This window comes from Pholcus phalangioides, unplaced genomic scaffold, assembly GCF_987345545.1.
Source record: "Pholcus phalangioides strain wild (caught in Gottingen) unplaced genomic scaffold, Ppha-v1.0 ptg000016l_1, whole genome shotgun sequence".
Lineage (NCBI taxonomy): Eukaryota > Metazoa > Arthropoda > Arachnida > Araneae > Pholcidae > Pholcus > Pholcus phalangioides.
Genome location: NW_028301609.1, coordinates 15,577,736 through 15,596,334, shown reverse-complemented (window position 1 = coordinate 15,596,334; position 18,599 = coordinate 15,577,736). Strand labels below are relative to the sequence as shown.

Genomic DNA, 18,599 nt, shown 5'->3' with positions numbered 1-18,599 from the left:
ACCTAAACAGCGAGGGAGGAATTGTACAAGCATGTAAGTGAACAAAAAAATCGACTTAAAAACCGCCACGGGGCCAAGCGGGCTAACGCTCGGGGTGCCTAATTTGAGTGAGTGATCAAGAGAAAATTATATTAGAATGGGAGAAGGGCGGCAAAGTTTGTGTAGCCCGCAGGCTGCAAAATTGTAAATCCGCCTCTGGTTGAGCTTCTTGATAGCCTATCCCAAGCTGACTCCTCATCCACCATATTTGAGCAAAGGTGTGACGTTAGTATTACAGCTACATCCAATCGCTGATTCCCCATCCTGCTCTCTTTTTGTTTTTCAACGATTAGTCGTCACTTGTAGTGGAAAACCACTGGGGGCCTACTATCCCCCATGTCTTCTTGTTCAAAGATGGAAGGCAACGACTTCGCTCACCTTTATTGGCTGGCGTCTTTGTATAGGGTGTGTGATGCGCTCGAAATTCTTTATGGACACCTATACGCAGGGCTGAACAAATCAAGATCGCCATGGCGACTGAAAACTGGTATTGGCACCTAAAAAACTTTCTTTGTGTAGTTATTAAATTGCAGGCTAAAAGCAGCTCAAAATGTTTGGAATTTGTAGCAACATATATTGGCCAACACGAAAGAGGGTCACTATGCCCTGAAAAAATCCAAAGGAACATTATTTTGTACCTTTTTCTTCGGGTAAAAAAAATTTTAACACCTAAAAAATTGTTCTGGCGCCTAGATTTTTTTGGGTCCAGCCCTGCTATATGTAGAGCTCTCGTTTTTATTTCGTAATCAATTTCTCGAATCGATCAATTATCAATTATCGATTATCAGCCACCTCGTTGGGCATTTTGCCTGTTGTGGCGTTGTATTTGTATTTCTATTTCTATTCCGTAATCAATTATCAATTTCTATTCCGTAATCAATTATCAATTTCTATTCCGTAATCAATTATCAATTTCTATTCCGTAATCAATTATCAATTTCTATTCCGTAATCAATTATCAATTTCTATTCCGTAATCAATTATCAATTTCTATTCCGTAATCAATTATCAATTTCTATTCCGTAATCAATTATCAATTTCTATTCCGTAATCAATTATCAATTTCTATTCCGTAATCAATTATCAATTTCTATTCCGTAATCAATTATCAATTTCTATTCCGTAATCAATTATCAATTTCTAGCAGCAAAGAACCGAATCGGCAGAGAAAAAGAAACTGAAGAATCAATATGACTCCTGGGAAGAGCATCTTTACGTTGGTTTTACAGCAGTAGCGTGTATTTACAGGGGGTCTTATAGCGGACTATAGCTCAGGACGACAAGTTCAGAGGGGCGACAAATTTGAGGAATGAATGGCCAAGAGAAAATTAACAGAATGGGCGAAGAGCGGCGAAATTTTTATAACCCTCAATAAATCCGCCTCTGCCCAGACAGCAAGGGACTAGGTCAGTGAGTTACCAAAAGAGCAACCTAGAGAGTTGGCAAGCACTTGAGTGAGCAAAAGAATGGCTTAGAGCGTGAGCAAGCATGTAAATGACCAAACGAGTGACCTACAGAGTGAGAGACCAGACCAGTGAGTGACCCAGCGTGTGTGTAAGCATGTGAGTGAACAAAACAGTGTGCAAGTATGCGAGTGACCAAAACAGTATGCAAGTATGCGAGTGACCAAAACAGTATGCAAGTATGCGAGTGACCAAAACAGTATGCAAGTATGCGAGTGACCAAAACAGTATGCAATTATGCGAGTGACTAAAATAGTGTGGAAGCATGTAAGTGACTAAAATAGTGTGGAAGAATGTGAGTGACTGAAAGAGTAACTTTAGAGACACAGGTTTGCTCGCAACAGGGGGGGCACATGTAATTGAGGGGGGGCAAACGGATCATAGCATTGGGGGACGAATTCGAGAAAAGTTTAGTCAAAAAAATTAGAATGGGAAAAGGGCGGCAAATTCGTGTAGCTCACAGGCGAGAAAACATTAAATCCTCCTCTGATTTAAAGAGAGTTCATCAGGCACAAATATCCTAGTACCTTCCGAATCTAGCACAAAAAAAAGTGCCAAAAAGAATCAGAACAGAAAGATGTTCAACCATGCGAAAGTAATGCCGAGTCTGTTGTATATGCAGAATCAGATAACAGTAGATATGAAACAGACTCTGGATCAGAAGCGAACGCCATTCCTGCGATCAGGGAGGAAGATAAAATAAAATAGGAGTCTATGTGTGTGTGTGTTGTTGTTGTTGTTGTAGTTTTTGAGGGTGAACATTATCCCCCCCAGGAATGATTACAAAAATTTAGTGAATGTGATGGAGAGATCAGGCAAACACTTGAGATGACTTGAGATGAGAAGGACGAAATCTGATACCAAGAGAAAGAAACTACTGTGTGCGGGATAAATGTGCTCCTATAAGCCAAGAGGGGAAGCGAAACATTTTTTATGTTTCTGAAATAAATCACTTGCCAGCAACAGAAGTATAATTATTAAAATCATGTGCCTGCACACAATTTGAATTTCTTGGTTTTCTACATTATTTTTTTCTATTTACTTTTTGTGTTTATATGTTCGTTTAAACTAATAAATTCATGATACAGTAAAACCTGTCTTCAACGAAATCGTGAGGGACAGAGATTTTTTTCCGTTGACACGGGGGGTTTCCGTTTAATAGAGGTTCAATTGACATAATGGGCAAAATTATGTAACAATTGAAGTACAGTATAATAAAAATAAATCACTTGAAAATAAACTAATTAATTTAAAAATGCATAAAATAATGTACATTATTTTTACTTTATAATTACTAAATATTCACTAAATATTCAGGTTTTCACAGCATCTGTATGAAACTTCACCCCACACTGTTCTTCGTCTAAAATTACTACATTTACGTTCTTTTTGATCTCTGGAATTTTCAATGAGGGTGTCAATATCTGTCGTGTCAAGTTCAGTTTGTACATTGTCGTCTATATTTATGTAATCCTCAGCACCAGGGCCGTAACTAGGATTATTGTGGAGGGGGGCAACATGATTTTTCTTGCTGCCCCGACCACTGAAAAATTCGATGATTTTTTCACGTAAAATTTTCCCCCTACATTTTGCTGCCCGAGCAATTTCCCTCCTCCCTTCACCTCCCTCTAATTCCGGCCCTACTGAGTACTTTCGATCACGGAAACCAGCTTGTACACAATTTTATAAGTAAGTACATCATTTGGAAATCTAACCATTACACACTGATTTCTCCCGTAGAAAAGTCTGCTTTACGGAAAAATTTTGTTACAATTTCAGAAAGCAACTGTTTTACTACATGTGGCTTTTCAAAAGCCACAGCATCAAGTACAGTAACGGTTTATACAAATCCCGGGGGGGGGGGGGGAGATGAAGAAGAACTCTCATTGGCAAGCAGTCATTGCATTAAAAATTTCGATACAAGCGCTAATATTTTGTATGATCTTTTGGTCAATTGGTCGCGAAACAGTCGAAATGTTTGTGTGAAGTTTTCCGTTTTTTTAAAGGGTAAAATTTTCCTTTCCGTTTCCGCGTTATAAGATCTCGTTTATCCAGGTTTTTTAAAGTGTATTTTGGCATTGAAATCACGGGACCACGATTTTTTTCCGTTAAAGACAGGTTTTTCTGTATAATCCTGCCACAATTCTACCAAAATTACTTAATATTTCTTTCCTTCTGTCCTTCAGAGTCCTGAAGTAACACAATATGCTCAAGCAAAATATTCTGACACGTGTCAAAATATAGCATACAATAGGGAAAAATCTGACTGTCATCAGTATTAAATTGTACTATAAGCAAGGGTGCAGGGGTAACTTTGTGACAGTTACTGTGAAATATTATTTGCGCAAATAATAATCAAAAGACTAACTAATTTGTAATTAAAATAAGAGTGACGATTATGACCTCTAACTAATTTTTTTTTAAATATTCATATTTTCCCTTTAAATTCGACAAAAGCATCAAAAACTGTCATAAATTAGCCCCGGTTTAATGTCTTGATGCCGGTAAAATGCCGGCTTTTTTATTCCCACGTAAATATTTTTCATGGGGCTTATGGGTCGTAGATATGTGGTTCTCTCTCTCTCTCTCTCTCTTTGGACACTTTTCATCTACTCCCTACAGGATTCTTGATCTGCAGAGTTTATAAGTTCTTTACAAGACACCCTGTATATCGAAGAACTGGTTGCATATTCTTTTAGTTTCGTACCGCATATAGGACAGCAATGGCCTTCAGGCTTGACCGGATCCGAACAGTCCGAGTCGGGACACTTGACCAGTGAGCAGACTTTTCGCATTACCTGCAGAAGACTAATACTGATCATCAAATACTGCACATGAAAAGTTTTATTATGATAAACATACAGGTAGAACCAGATGTCATTTCTTTTTCTTTTTTTAAAATTTACTTTCAACCTAGGACTATGCTATTTGAATGGAAATACACGAATCCGAATTTTATCAAACAACAAAAGAATTTGGCTCGAAATTTTACTAGTAGAGTGGAACCTCTCCTAACGAACACTCTCCGTTAATAGATACTTCTTTAATCCTTGGTCCCGTGGAATAGATGCTTTAATGTACTTCACTCCCCGTTAGTGGACAGTAAAATCCTACAAACTCTAATTTATTAATTTTATGGTGAGCCTATTTATAAAAGCATATTTTTAGATTTTTCCGACATATTCTCAGTTTTTTAAGGCATAAATGCATTTTTTATGGAGTATATTTTGTCGGTTTTTAGGTCATAAAAATCCTAGCCCTAGTGATTATGCATAATCACCGGTGTATCGCTTTTACAAAGAGGCACATATACAATTTAACATTAAAATGTATAGGAATCAATTGTGACCGAATATGAACCCAAACGTCACGTCACATAAATGTGAAAGTTCCACTGATATTGTACACTCCCCGTTAGCCGACAAAATTTCTGGTCCCGTGGATGTCCGTTATCTAGAGGTTCTATTATAGATGACTATGAGTTTGAAATCTACGTCCATTCACTAATAACTATGCACTAAAAAAGATAAAAATATTGAACTCGCCTTTCGATCGTCGTTGCCGCACGGACATCCTGTGACGTCATCGCATCCCATGCCGGAAACTGTGATCCTTCGACTGCCCTGGAACAGCAGGAAGCCTTCTCTACTAGCCAGGAACGCCTGAAACACTTCTTGCTGGTATCTCTAAACGGAATAGGTAGAACGAGCTACGTTTTATACGGGCATACGTCCGCAGTATAATCAAGCTTTACTCGACCCACCCTGAGGCTGGTCGTCCACTGCAGGGCCGGAACAAGATTGGCGGAGGGAAAAACAACCCCCCGGCGGAAAAATTTAGGGGGCGGAAATTTTAGGAGGGAACAAAGAACACCGTTATAAAATTATCGAATTTTAAAGTTGTGGGGGCGGCAAAATAATGTTTGCCCCGGCTGGCAAAAATCCTAGTTACGGCCCTGGTCCTCTGGAAGAGACTTGAAATGATAAAAAAAAGTCGCGCGCAGTCGTCTGCATTCGCAAGGCTGATCCTATTGCATAGAAAGTAGGAAAACGTTGTCCAACAGAAACGATTTTGGGCGGTAACAGTAGCAGACGACCGGCAGACCCGGAAAAAATGGGATCGTACGTGACTTTCCTCCTCTTTTCCTGCGTGAACGTGGAAGCCGAAAATTTCATAATTGCCGTGCATGGTTGTGATGGTTAGTACTAAGAATCGATTATATGTATATAGATACTGCTATTTATTTATTCACAACACGAACGCCCTCTCCGAGTTTGTGTCAAATGTCTCATTAAGCGTGGACTTGATAAATACAGGTCTCCTGAATGCATTTCTCCTTAAGTTTCTGTTTTTCAATATTTCCTCAAGATAATCAACAAACACACTCGTCCGCACGGACTGAAATCGCAGACTTAGTAGCGAGTAAAGTTCGCTCTTAGTGGACGACATCAGACGTCCTTAGTCATCTGACGCAATGTCGGCTGCTGTCGTTTGTGGTGCGTTATCACTTCCGACCAGCCTAATAAGGCATGCAAGAAGACACCCAAATTATACAGAGTGCTCGTAAATTGTTCTTGAAAAAATTAGAAGCGTGATAGTTCCCATAAAGATGAATAATATTTGCAATGGAACCTATGAGTCGGGCGGAGGGGGGGGGGTGAATGGAAAACATGTTGTCAGGATAAGAAAATTCACAAAGGTATCTGGGCTCGTCGTTACCGAGATAAGAGTGTTTTAAGGAGGCGAGATATCTCCGAATTGTCGAAATACAGGGCACCAAGTTAGGTGATCGCATTTTGGACTAAAGACCGAAACACATTCTGATTCGGGGAAATTCAGTGACGTATAAATTATGTGACATGGAATTCCCACGTAACAGAATTTCCACGAATCAGAATTAACAACCTCTTTGACACGACGTGAAATCACGTCACGTCAGTATAGAGTGTTTCGGCCTTAAGCCTTGCAATGCTCTCTGATGTTTTATGTGTACGTAGTTTCGCTGTTACCATTTTCTGTTACTTTTTTTTTATTTTTTTCACTTTTCTTTTTTCCTGTTTCCTTGACTAACCGGCGGCCGAACTGCCGACTGGTGTTTCTTCCGGCACAACCACGCCCTCCAGAACACTGAGCTTACATCGCTAATGCGGCAGAGCCTGGTCGTGCTCGGTTTGTTCAGTTCAGTCCCTTCGTTGATTAATGTTTTTGTGCCTGTGTGTGTGCGCGTGCGCGCGCGTGTGGGTGGGTCCTTATAAAATGGAAACCTGTCTAATAAATAAAATATTATTTCTGTCTCTTGGTCATTCCGTTTCGTATTGGTTTATCGTATAATGCAATCGGAAAAAGGTGCGATAGAAATAATCGGGGTTTGAACCCACATCATCAACAAAATATCTACTACTACTCAACAATGTACAGTCATCCCACATAGTACAAACAAACCTGTTAGAGAATAGAGAAATAATACTTAACACAATTAATTGAACAAGAATTAATTGAACACAAGTAATGAGTAGCTTAGATAAATAAACCATAAAATTATATTTTATATGTTCTAGGCTCTTTATGTTGAAAAATTCAAAAGTGCAAATTATAATTAATATTTTGTTTTAATTATTGTAATAAATTAATGTTTAAAAATAAAACATTGTAATATGCCAAAAAGTAAGTTTTTCATCATGTTGTACACCTATTATGTTCAAAACATTATCAAAAGGCATTCATTTAGGTTTTTGACGGTTTAAACCAGTTTTTGACGTCAAAAACCCAACCCTGTACATAATAGTTCACAGGCAATGAGTTCATATTTATTTTTGAAAGCACATGGTTTTTTGGATTTACCAATTGCAAGCAGGGCAATTGAAAATATCAGCCGTGGTCCCATCTTTTCGAACCTTAAAACCTGCAGTTTTTTCCATATTTTTTTAGACGATGACGGATGACAGAAACTGGTGGTTAATCAAAGTTTTACTCTGCTAAAAAACTTGATTATGACCTGATCCATTCTTGAGACTCCAAAGATTTCTAGTGTGAACTTTTATAACAGCTCCTGTGCATAACCTAGAGGTGCTCAACCTATGGGTCACAATAGCTTCCAAGATAAGTTGTTCGAATCCGCTAACAGTGAGGGATTTTTGAGCTATGGGGTCATGACCCAAACTTGTTCAACAGTCCTACAACGATAACAACAGTCCTACAACGATAACAACAGTCCTACAACGATAAATCATTCAACCATAACACTTCACTCATAGTAAGTAAAACTGGGGGCAGATGACAGCACTACACATAACAAGCATTGCACAGAAACAAACTTTACGTCAGGTTGCACTACACGTACACGCACATTCCCTCATGTACCGATTCGTTGGGGGGTTCCGCGGGGGGGGGGTGGTGCATGTGTGGTGTAGCAGTAGTAGGTAGGGGCTCGGTGATCCATGATGTTCTTAAGTCAGCCACCTCGTTGGGCAATTTGCCTGTTGTGGCGTTGTATTTGTATTTGTATTTGTATTTGTATTTGTATTTGTATTTGTATATCAAAAAAAACAAGAATATGTATATATATATATATATATATATATATATATATATGCGTACGCCATCTAGACGTCATTTTAAGAACTTCATGTTGAAAAATTTCTTTGAAAAGAAATCCAGGTCATCTCAGGATGATGGAGCACGCTGCTAGGCTCATCAGCTCTGGATGATGGGAGCACGCTGAGGGCTAATCAATTGAACCATCCCTCTGAAGACACCTAAGGTAGTTTAATTATTAATTGTGTAGACTAAGATCTCGTAAGCGCGAAATCAGGCTAAAATATTAAGCATTCGTGAATGCTTTGATGAGCCAATGCAAGTTTCGATTTTTGTCTTAACATCTCTGATAATTGTTCAGGGCCACCCACCCGGAACACGCTAAGCATGGGAACGAATACGTCAACCACAGGTTGAAATTGGATTTGTTATTCGATTCTTTACTATAATTATTCCCTTAAAATCTCAGGGGTCGTTGATTATTCCCTTAAAATTCGTCACGGGGCAAAATTAGTTCGATTATTTGTTGTTAGAGGCCGCCGCACGAAATCAAACCACTGGAAATATGCAAATTAAAGTCGCATAAAATGCAGAAATAACAGCTCATTTCTGAATTTTTCTGTTGCTGGAGCTTGAATAAGATTTTCATTGCGATTTTGTCATAGGTAGATAAAGCACTATTAGTGAAGTTGTCTTACCTCAACCACTGAAATCGAATCGCCGGCGTGCCGACTGAAGCTATAAGAACGTTTCAGACCCAGAAGAGATTGAAGAAAGGTCAATACAAATACAATACAAATACAACACTGAAATCGAATCGCCGGCGCGCCGACTGAAGCTATAAGAACGTTTCAGACCCAGAAGAGATTGAAGAAAGGTCCAGAGTTATGTTATTAGCTTTCGTGCAGCGCTCTCTATCGACAAATTTTTTAACTTTTTTCTGTACTAAGAGAAAAATCTCTATTCTCTCGTGAGATTCTTTCTTTTCTCAAAACTCTTTCAAATTCTCAAAATCCTTCAATCGGTATGAATTTTTAAACTATTTATGAATTTTTATAGGAAAACCTGTATATATTGGATAAAGGAATAGATTATTACCACTCCGTTTATCTCGACGTCACCGACGGTGACGGGAACGTCGTCTCCAAGTGTGACCGCGAAGGATTTGTCCCTCGGGAAAACGGCCACGTCCCTTCTGCAAGGAATACGGAAAGCGTGCGGAACCGCCCTGTTCCTGACCACAGAATCGTCCGATGGAATTGAATAGGAAGAGCTTACATTCCACTTGTCCGGATCGAACCACGAACCTCTGTTTACTAAGAAATGCACTTCTGGCAAAGACAAGGAAAAACCATTAATGCCACCGAAAATTCCAATTATGGAGAATATATACAGTACTCCATACTTTTAAATACTCAGGTATAATATTCGATTTGGAAATATATATTAATTTTCTTTTTACCTTCCCCCTGACAATTTTCTTCGGCACGGGCTCCTGTTGGTTCTCCTGTTCCGAATATGAGTTCACCCTGCGTCGGCAGCACCTTCGAAGGATGGTAACATCGTGTAAATATGAATCATGGAAACTTTTCATCTACTTTTTCAATTAAAGACGTAATGATACTTTTCTTCTCACCATCTGCTGAGGCAACGAGTTGAATCCGCTGCCGGACACAAAGACTGCTACGGGGACGTCCGGCTCGAACATTACCCTGTCCTTGGAGCAAGGAAGCCTGCCTCCAGCCCAGTTACCAGGATTGTCGAAGTTCGTGTCGGCGTTCCATGTCCTCTTGTCCTGCTGCTGCGCGCCCAGAACAAAACCTACTCTAACAAAAATTAGTAATATAACACGCACGTATAAATACAGGGTGCATAAGTAACAGCATGCACGGCATTTTACTGGCGAACCGTTGGTCCTAGAGGCATACTTCCAATTATACGTCATTCATGTTACAAGAGAGGCTGTATAGTTATTATAATAAAAATATTTACTTTTTATACGGACACCCTGTGCCCAAAAACCCGAAGAAAAAGTTGTTGCCTTGTCTCTTCTGATGATAATAAAAAAACCGCGTTTCTAAGAGCAATATTCGCTGAGAATTTTTGTTGGGATCAGGAAAGACGGGACAACAACTTTCTCATTGGGGATTTTGGGCACAGGGTGTCCGAATAAAGAAATCAAATTTTTTATTTTAATAACTATACAACCCCTTGCAACATGAATGACACATCTGAGGTCTACACGTTATTCAGTTACCTTTTCCAATTGGAAGTATGCTTTTAGGATCAACGGTTCGACAGTAAAATGTCGTGTGTGTACTGTTACCTATGCACCCTGTATATACCATTGTATATCATACATGCACCCTGTATATACCATTGTATATCATACATGCACCCGTAATTATGGAGATGAACTTAAAAGTCATGATTGCGATTAAAAACACACGGACCGACTATGATATGAAAGGAACGATACCCTGTGCCATAGGTGCTAATGCTTTCGATTTACCCGGAAGCCTTCCGATTTTTCAGCCTTATTAAAATCTTCCGGTCGGAAATCAGATTCTTCTGTTTTTCCGTATCTTCGTAGAAAAATGCCTAAAAGTCCTCAAATTGTGCTTTGTTTGAATACAAAATCGCGAAATAAAATAATACTCTTCCAGTCTTTACAATCTCAGGCTGACTCCGGTTTCTCGGGGAAAATATGGGGAATGAGGATTTCGAATACGAAAAATCGGTGATTGTCGCCAAATATGATGCTAAAAGCATGCAAAGTGGACAATTATTACTAAAAAAGACTCAGAATAGCAACAAATTCGTCCCGGAAAAACGGGATTTATATATGGTCACCCGTAGAAATTTAAAAAATTTCCCCCAGGTTTTTCCTTTTATTGGTGTGACGTGTTTTCTTTGATGCGGAATGTGCCATCACGTGATAAACTACAGATTTTTGAAGTCCGTGAACTTGGCACCAATGCTGCACAAAGCAAATTTCAGTTATAAAAAGTTTCCGAATGATGTGTAGTTACTTAAATTCTCAAAATTTGTTTGTGGGGCCGTATGAATAGAATATACAAGTCCCCGGCCGTGTGCTGAAACTTCCAATTACATACTAAAATGTAGGTCCCACTCTGAAAAGTCATTTGCAACAAAACAACTTATCGAGATGCTAAATAAAGTGTGTGATGATAATATGGCTAATTTTCTGTATTTTGTTGCATTCATTGTAATTTCAATCTGTGTAAAATTCTATCTTTCTCATGTGTATAGGTTTCTTTACAATATTTTAAAGGTGGGATTTATGGCCAGGAGTACTGTGTTCATTGCGCATGTGCAAGTATCAAATTTTTTTTTTTTCTCAGAAATTTCTTGTGACCAGGTAGGTCTCTCTAGTGCCACCCAATTTCTATTCACTTACGAAGGAAGTGAAGGGATTCACATCTCTCCACACACATACACAACATGTGTCTCTTAATTAACTTTAAAAATATTCAATTTTGGATTCATCATTTTATATAATTTATAGTTAAAAACTTACGAAGTGTATTTTTGTATTTAATTTTCAATTAAAAGTTTCTGTGAATAACTTTTCAAGATCAATAAGTACTTGAGAAAAATGTCAGTTTATTTAATACGATTAAATAATCGACGTTTGGGTTTACCCAAAATTCCAAAACGGACACGGCTATACGCGTTTCAGAACTATATGAAGTTTCTTCATCAGTAGCAGAAACAAAGAAGAATTGACTTTTTTGAATTTGACTCCCGCTATAAGGAGTTTTTTCAATATTTTCTTTCTTCTTTGTTTCTGCTACTGATGAAGGAACTTCATACAGTTCTGAAACGCGTATAGCCGTATCCGTTTCTGAATTTTGGGTAAACCCAAACGTCGATTATTTAATCGTATTATCAAACCCAAAACGTAATCCATTTCTATTTCTGTCAGTTTATTTGTTGAGATATCTACGTCGAAGACTTCATAGACCTTTAGCTTTCACGTGTTGGGAATATGGCCAAGAGATGGACTCCATGCAAACTATTTTGTTTTATATAGCGACGTGATTATATAAGCGTGGATCATTATTTTCTTCTAACAACACTTCAAAGGCCAACGACCATACCATGTTGGAAGCACCGATCCTCGAAGTTGAGCAGCATCGGGCGCGGTTAGTACTTGGGAGGGTGACCACCTGTGGAAACACCGAATGCCCTTGGCATCACTTTGCCAGTGTGGTGGTCATAATGACGGACTCGCATCGCGAGCTCCCGGGTCCGAATCCCACCGGTGATAGGCTGAAGTTGGTTTTCTGTGGTTCCCAACTTGGAATGCGAGCCGATCTCCCCGTTAAAAGTCTCGCCTAAGAGTGCAACAGGCCTACAACGGTGCAAGTATCCAATCATTACACTTCACTCATAGTTTGAGAAGCAGATGGTAGCACTATCCACATAACACGCATTACACAGAAACGAACTTCACGTTAGGTTCGTGCACATTGACGTCACGCACATTCCAACATGTACCAATTCGTTGGAAGTTCTGCAGAGGAATATGAATGAGGTGCATGTATGATTTAATAATAGTTTTGCGAATTAATACAGATTCAGCTGATGAATATTTTTTTTGATATGGCTGCACACGCTAACGTTGTCTACCATGTTGTGAGCAGAATTTTCGTGCGAAATATCATAATAATTAAGTCAGTCGAGCCCCATTTATTCCATGTACGGGACCCTTCAACATATATATATGTTCCGAGGAAGAAATATTCTATCTGTTTCCATAGCTTTGTTGGTAGAGCACACGTCCGGCAAACGAGAGACCGGGGTTCGAGTCCCCGTGGAGGCAGAGATGAATTTTCTTCCTTGTAAACTGCACAAATATTTAATTATTACATTTCACTTCTGAAATATAGATGGCAGCACTGAAAAATCAGACACAATACTACAGATACGCACTCAGATTGTTAGGTACACACACTTGCATTTCCGGCACAACTCACCAGTAAATTGCCTATGACGGTAGACCTGAGTTGTGTGAACTCCATCAATAACGGAAGGCCTCCTCGCTAAGCTCGTGACGTCGTTGAAGAAGGTCATCTCACTTATAGCTATTGGATATGCTACAAAAAAAAAGTGAAGGTGGTGGATGTGTCGTGTCCTGCTATATCCAAGGGCTATAGGTGAGATGACTTTCTTCAATGACGTCACGAGCTTCGCGCGGAGGCCGTCTGCTATGGATGGTGTTGGTTGTGCTCGGTTTCAAATAAAGAACACTTCAAAGTAATTTTAACATCATCTGTATTCCAGAATTTATCGTACCCGTCAGCAAAAATCACTGAAGCTTTCCCAAAGTGGGCAATATCGCCCAAGAGAGGGCGATGGAAGGGTACAGGAGGCGGTAAAGGCTTATTGCTTAGTACTTCAACGGGTTGCCTTGAGTGGGGGGAAGGGGTGATGAGAAGATTTTTCTTTTTGAAAGGAGGTGATGAAACAAAAAGTTTGGGGAAACTATGGTCTTGTTTTATTCATAGCGCGGTTGCCCGGATTGCAAGAGGACTGGATTCGATTCCCAGCGGAAACTAGCAGCCTTTTCTTTCCGATTTCACCTCGGCGTAGGATCCGGAAAAAAGTCTTTCCTTTGTACATTGGATGGAGAAAAAAATCAAAAAAATCATATCAATCTCGTTACCGTCTAGAGTTAACAATTCTTTTATTACAAAAATCCCTTCTTTCATATATAAGCGATATTTTATAGTAAATAAAAATTTCTCGCTCTTCAACCATTTTTCAATATTTCTATGTTGGCAAATTTTCTCGTGACACGTTCAGGGATCTATGCAGTGAATTTTTTATGGCGTAATTACTAAATTGTGTAAGTTGTAGAGAGAGCTTCAGAATAAGCCGAAGAACAATGTGATATCTCCGGCAGAAGAGAAAACAAGATATTTTGAAAGGATTCGTCCCCCCCCCCCTTGATAAATTTTAAATGAAGACAAACGCTCTTTTTCAAGTGTCTCCCAACAAACAAAACACTGACACTTAAAAGTGTGTTGTTGTTGTGGAGGAAAGCTAAAGTTTCTCACATTGTTGCCTGAAACGAGGATAATCATTACCACGCTCTGGACAAAAAAAAAGCATATAATTATACAAATACAAATACAAATACAACGCCACAACAGGCAAATTGCCCAACGAGGTGGCTGACTTAAGAACATCATGGAGCAGTTAACGCTTCAGGAATTCTAATTTTGTTGCAAATCCGTTGTAATACACACCACGCGGTATGAACGCAATCAGTGATGTCGGAGCTTAGGGTAGAAGTGGGCATAGGCATCGGAACCTGCGGGGCTGAGGCATAAGTGGAGAAAGACTTGAAATTCTAGGGCAGCGGTTCTCAACCTTTTTGACTCGCGTGCGGAGCCCTTTTAAGTAAAAAAGTTCTTTGTGGCGGAGCCCCGTAGGCCAATTTTTTAATTATTCATCAAAGTTACCGATTTATTTTTACTATTTAAAAATATTTATAATTATTTTTTTAAGTTTTACTGTTTTTTTTATATTTTCCTCGAGCCCCTGGAGAGTGCCCAAGGACTCCGCGGAGCGCCGGTTGAGAACCGCTGGTCTAATATAATCAATTGTATGATTATCGGAATCAATTACAAAACGAATTATCATTTTATAGATCACGAATGCTAGCTGTTATTTTTGGCAGACATAACCACGGTCCCCGTCAGTCTCACTGGGAGATTTTCACATACACGACACCCATACTTTTGTAACCGTCATCTTTATTTAAAACCGAAAACCGTAATTGGTATATTTAAAATTATATATTTTTCTATAATTCGGTTCAACTGTAATAAATTTTATTCAAATAATAACTTTTTTGCAACATAATTTTTTTCTAAAAAGTAGATAAAAAATATTCCTATAATATGAATCAATTCAGAGATTAATGTTTCAAATCAACAGCAGAGGCCGTTAGTAAAAATGTTTCTTCTCTGGCACACGCTCATTAACACTTTTTTTGAGATTGCTCTTCCGATTTCTTAACCAAATTGCACATAATTTTTACACATGATTACGAGAGCACGGATTGTATGCACCACATACTTTGGCCTTTTTTGGCATTAATACATATGAATGCATAAAATCAAAGAATTTTCAGTATAAGTTCATATTTTTGAAGATTTATTTAAGCTCATTTAATTTTTTTTTTATAATTTTTCAAATAAATATTGTTCATAATATTTTCATAACATCGGTTTTTTTTTCCCCGCACATTTAAGTGCACATTTTGGTATTTTAAGTGCACTACTTGTATTTTAAGTGCATATTTTTGCATTTCTAAGTGCATATTTTTGCATTTTTAAGTGCATATTTTGCCACTTTTTTAGTGCATATAATCCGGGCTCTACTGATTACTTAAACACATTTCAGAAGTTTCGGATCCCCCCCCCCTTCCTCTATACCCTAGAACAGCGATTCTCAACCTTTTCTGACTCGCGGAGCCCTTTTCAGTGTATAATTTCTATGGCGGAGCCCTGTTTAACTCGAGGAGCCCTTTTTAGTACATCATTTATATGGCGGTACCCTTTAGGCCTCTTTTTTTTTTTTTTTTTGTTTATCAAATTTACTGATTTATTTTATTATCCTCGAGTGGTGGGGCTCCGCGGAGCACCGTTGAGAACCGCTGGTCTAGGGGGAAGGCGCAATGGTGATTGCTGGGGGTGAGAGGACACGATGATGACTGCTTGCGGGAGCATGATGATGTCAGTGTATATACGCATATGCATTAGATCAGTCGGTTTCACTTTCGACACCAGAAGGAGAGGGTAACGCCCCCATGCCCCACGTCTATACCTCCGTCTATGTACTGAGACTATTTGACCCTCCCCAATAATGATTGAATATACAACGCAACGTAGCCCCCCCCCTTTCCCCTCCTGCGTACGAGCCGAGTCCCGTATGTACGGGCGAGTGGCAATTTTCAACCACCCCCCCCCCCCCCACCGTCCAATGCTTTACTTCGCTCCTCTTCCTAACCAGATCATGGCCCTCCGCTCTATCTGAATGAAGAGACCAAAAATACGTAGTCGGGAGAGATGCCAAAAATAGTCCCCGCACGGGTAGAGATTTTTTCTCGAGCTGCCCCTGGCCTCGAATCGATTAGCGAATTCGTAAACCATTGAAGATTTTCGTTCATTCGGAATTTCTTAATTAATTTTTCCATTCGTTTGTTATACATGCGTTAAGACGGCACTGGCCTACCCCATCCCTCACGAGGAGCTCTGCTTGTATCAATCGGTGCAAAGATCTACTTACTGCAATGGTACTTTATTTGAATAATTATTATTTAATTCGTATAAATACCATATTTATGTAACAGCACTTCTCAACATCGTGTTTTGAAATTGAAATAAGCTACGAAATACTCTTTTCAATTGCTTTGAATCACTTTTAATTCACTTTTTAAATCAAGCCAAACGAAATTGTCGTATGGACTAGTTGATGAACCCATGTCGTACCTACCATACCTACCATGGCTCAAGGGCGTAGCGAGGGGGGGACTTGGGGGTCTGGTCCCCCCCCCCGAAATGTGAGAAAATGACCGAAAAAAGGGAAAAAGATGGCCAAATCCATTGTTCTGTCACTTTGGTCCCCCCCCCCAAAATGAAAGTGGTCCCCCCCCCCGAACGAAATTTCTGGCTACGCCACTGCCATGGCTCCTACAAAGATGAGGCTGACAGGGCCCCAGCTCTGGGACGATTCTTACTTTTTTTTGTTTCTTTTACACTATAAATTTACCATAGAGGGAGCCCATTTTAACCTGTCCTGGGGTACGCCAAAGATCCCAATCCAGCAGGGGCGGCTCGAGTTTACCTGCTACCCGGGTGCGAAGCCTCATATACCGCCCCTAATGGCGACCCTTTCGGGAGGCTGACAGGGCTTCAGTGAAGGAGACCTCGAGATAAACCCGATTTTTTTTTTCAGAAGAAAGCAATACACCATTGTTTACCGTGCAAAATGTGTGTGACCATACTTCCCGCTTTTGAAGTAGATCTTTCTGTTAGTTTTTATGTTCCAGAATTATTCTACCATTCTTAATAATGCCTGATAACTTAATCCTTGAAACAAACAGCATTTATTTTTGTGAGCCATCATCACTTATCCTGCAAAGATGATATACAGTATAGCGAGGTTATTTTTATTAAGAAATTTTTTCAAAGATGTTTTTGGTACTCCAGGGACCGGACAAGTGAGAAGCCGAATTTTTCTTTTGTTATTCTGGAACAAATTCTGGGTGATGGAACCAAAATGCAAACTTGCCCCGTGTGATATAGAGTATAGGGGTGTCTCTTGTCCATGCGATCCATTGCGCTACTCAAGAGGGGTGCTAAATCCAAGAAAAATGGATAAAAAATTTCCATTGGCCGAAACAAAGTTAAAAAAAATGTTTTCTGTGTGCTCTGGAGGGGCGCAAAGTACGAGATGAAAGGGCGAAAAATTTTTTTTTAGGAATTGTTTGGATAAGTTGTGAGGGTGGAGCATAACCCCCAAGGGTAGGGCTGACAGGGCTCCAACTTGGGGCCTGGGACTAAATCTTTATAACTTTTTTTTTCCACACTATAAATTAACTGTAGAAGGGGTCAGTAGAAAATCTGGCTTGGGTCCCGCGAAAGATTCCTGCCTGAGGGGAGCCCCTGAATCAGGATGTAGGAGCTATGGGGGAGGGGAATAGGCAGGAGGGGCAAAAAATAAGTCCCGCACGGTACAGATTTTCTCTCGAGCCGCCCCGATAGCTTACATTCTTGTTTCTGGTATTACGGTCAAAGGCCCCCGTCTATTTTCTCAACGTTTCCGTTGTCGAGGTATGACTCAAAAGCGCGTGATTTCATGTTAATTTTTACTGTGGTAAATTTTGGGGTCTTAACTGAAGTCTACACTGCTACCCTTTAAAACCTGTCGCCCGGGTGTACCGCACCCCTTCCACCTTCGCTTAAGCCGCTCCTGCAGCCCAGGGAACCCTATTACAGGATGTTTGGGCCATGGTACCTACATTATACTTTTCGAGTTCGGCAATTCACGTTATGTAATTAATAGCGTGTCGTATCTTCGAAAAATATTCGGACTGAATCGGCTGGCAAAAAAAGAACTCGAAGAAACCTTAAAAATAAAAGAAGAAATCTTACCTTGTAGTAGAGAGAAAACTGGTAGAAAAATGAAGCTTCGGCACATATTTTTGTGGAAGAAACGTTTCTTCGCGGAGTGCACAACCAACGACTTGTCTTTGAAAAAACACGAGAAAGAAAAGGGGGCGTTCGCATTATTTTTCTTTTCAAAGACATTAGAGACGTCGCCGCTTCACACCAACCACACTTCAGAAGCAACGCAACAAAACACATCCAGACTGATTTTTTTTTTCTTTCTTTCATCAGCCTCTCTCTCTTAACCGTAGTTTTGATCTAGGGAACAGTCCTACTAGTGGCTTCGGAGCCGGGGGTGCCAATTATTTATCATGGGACCGAACACCCTAGATGTTATTTTTAAATCAAAATCTAC

General features: G+C 39.6%; 1 protein-coding gene across 1 annotated transcript in view; it reads right to left on the bottom strand.

Annotated features, from left to right (window-relative positions):
* Nucleotides 1-18,347, bottom strand: part of Amnionless (amnion associated transmembrane protein) — a 29,074-nt gene extending 10,727 nt beyond the window's left edge. Inside the window, exons 1-6 of the mRNA XM_089245717.1 lie at nt 18,230-18,347; nt 9,673-9,857; nt 9,499-9,580; nt 9,135-9,367; nt 5,048-5,188; nt 4,210-4,300 (exon numbers count right to left, since the gene is read on the bottom strand). Coding sequence (XP_089101843.1) covers nt 4,210-4,300; nt 5,048-5,188; nt 9,135-9,367; nt 9,499-9,580; nt 9,673-9,857; nt 18,230-18,275 — 778 coding nt within the window. The 5' untranslated portion in view covers nt 18,276-18,347. The remainder of the gene's footprint in view (nt 1-4,209; nt 4,301-5,047; nt 5,189-9,134; nt 9,368-9,498; nt 9,581-9,672; nt 9,858-18,229) is intronic.
* Between the last annotated feature and the right edge of the window lie 252 nt (nt 18,348-18,599).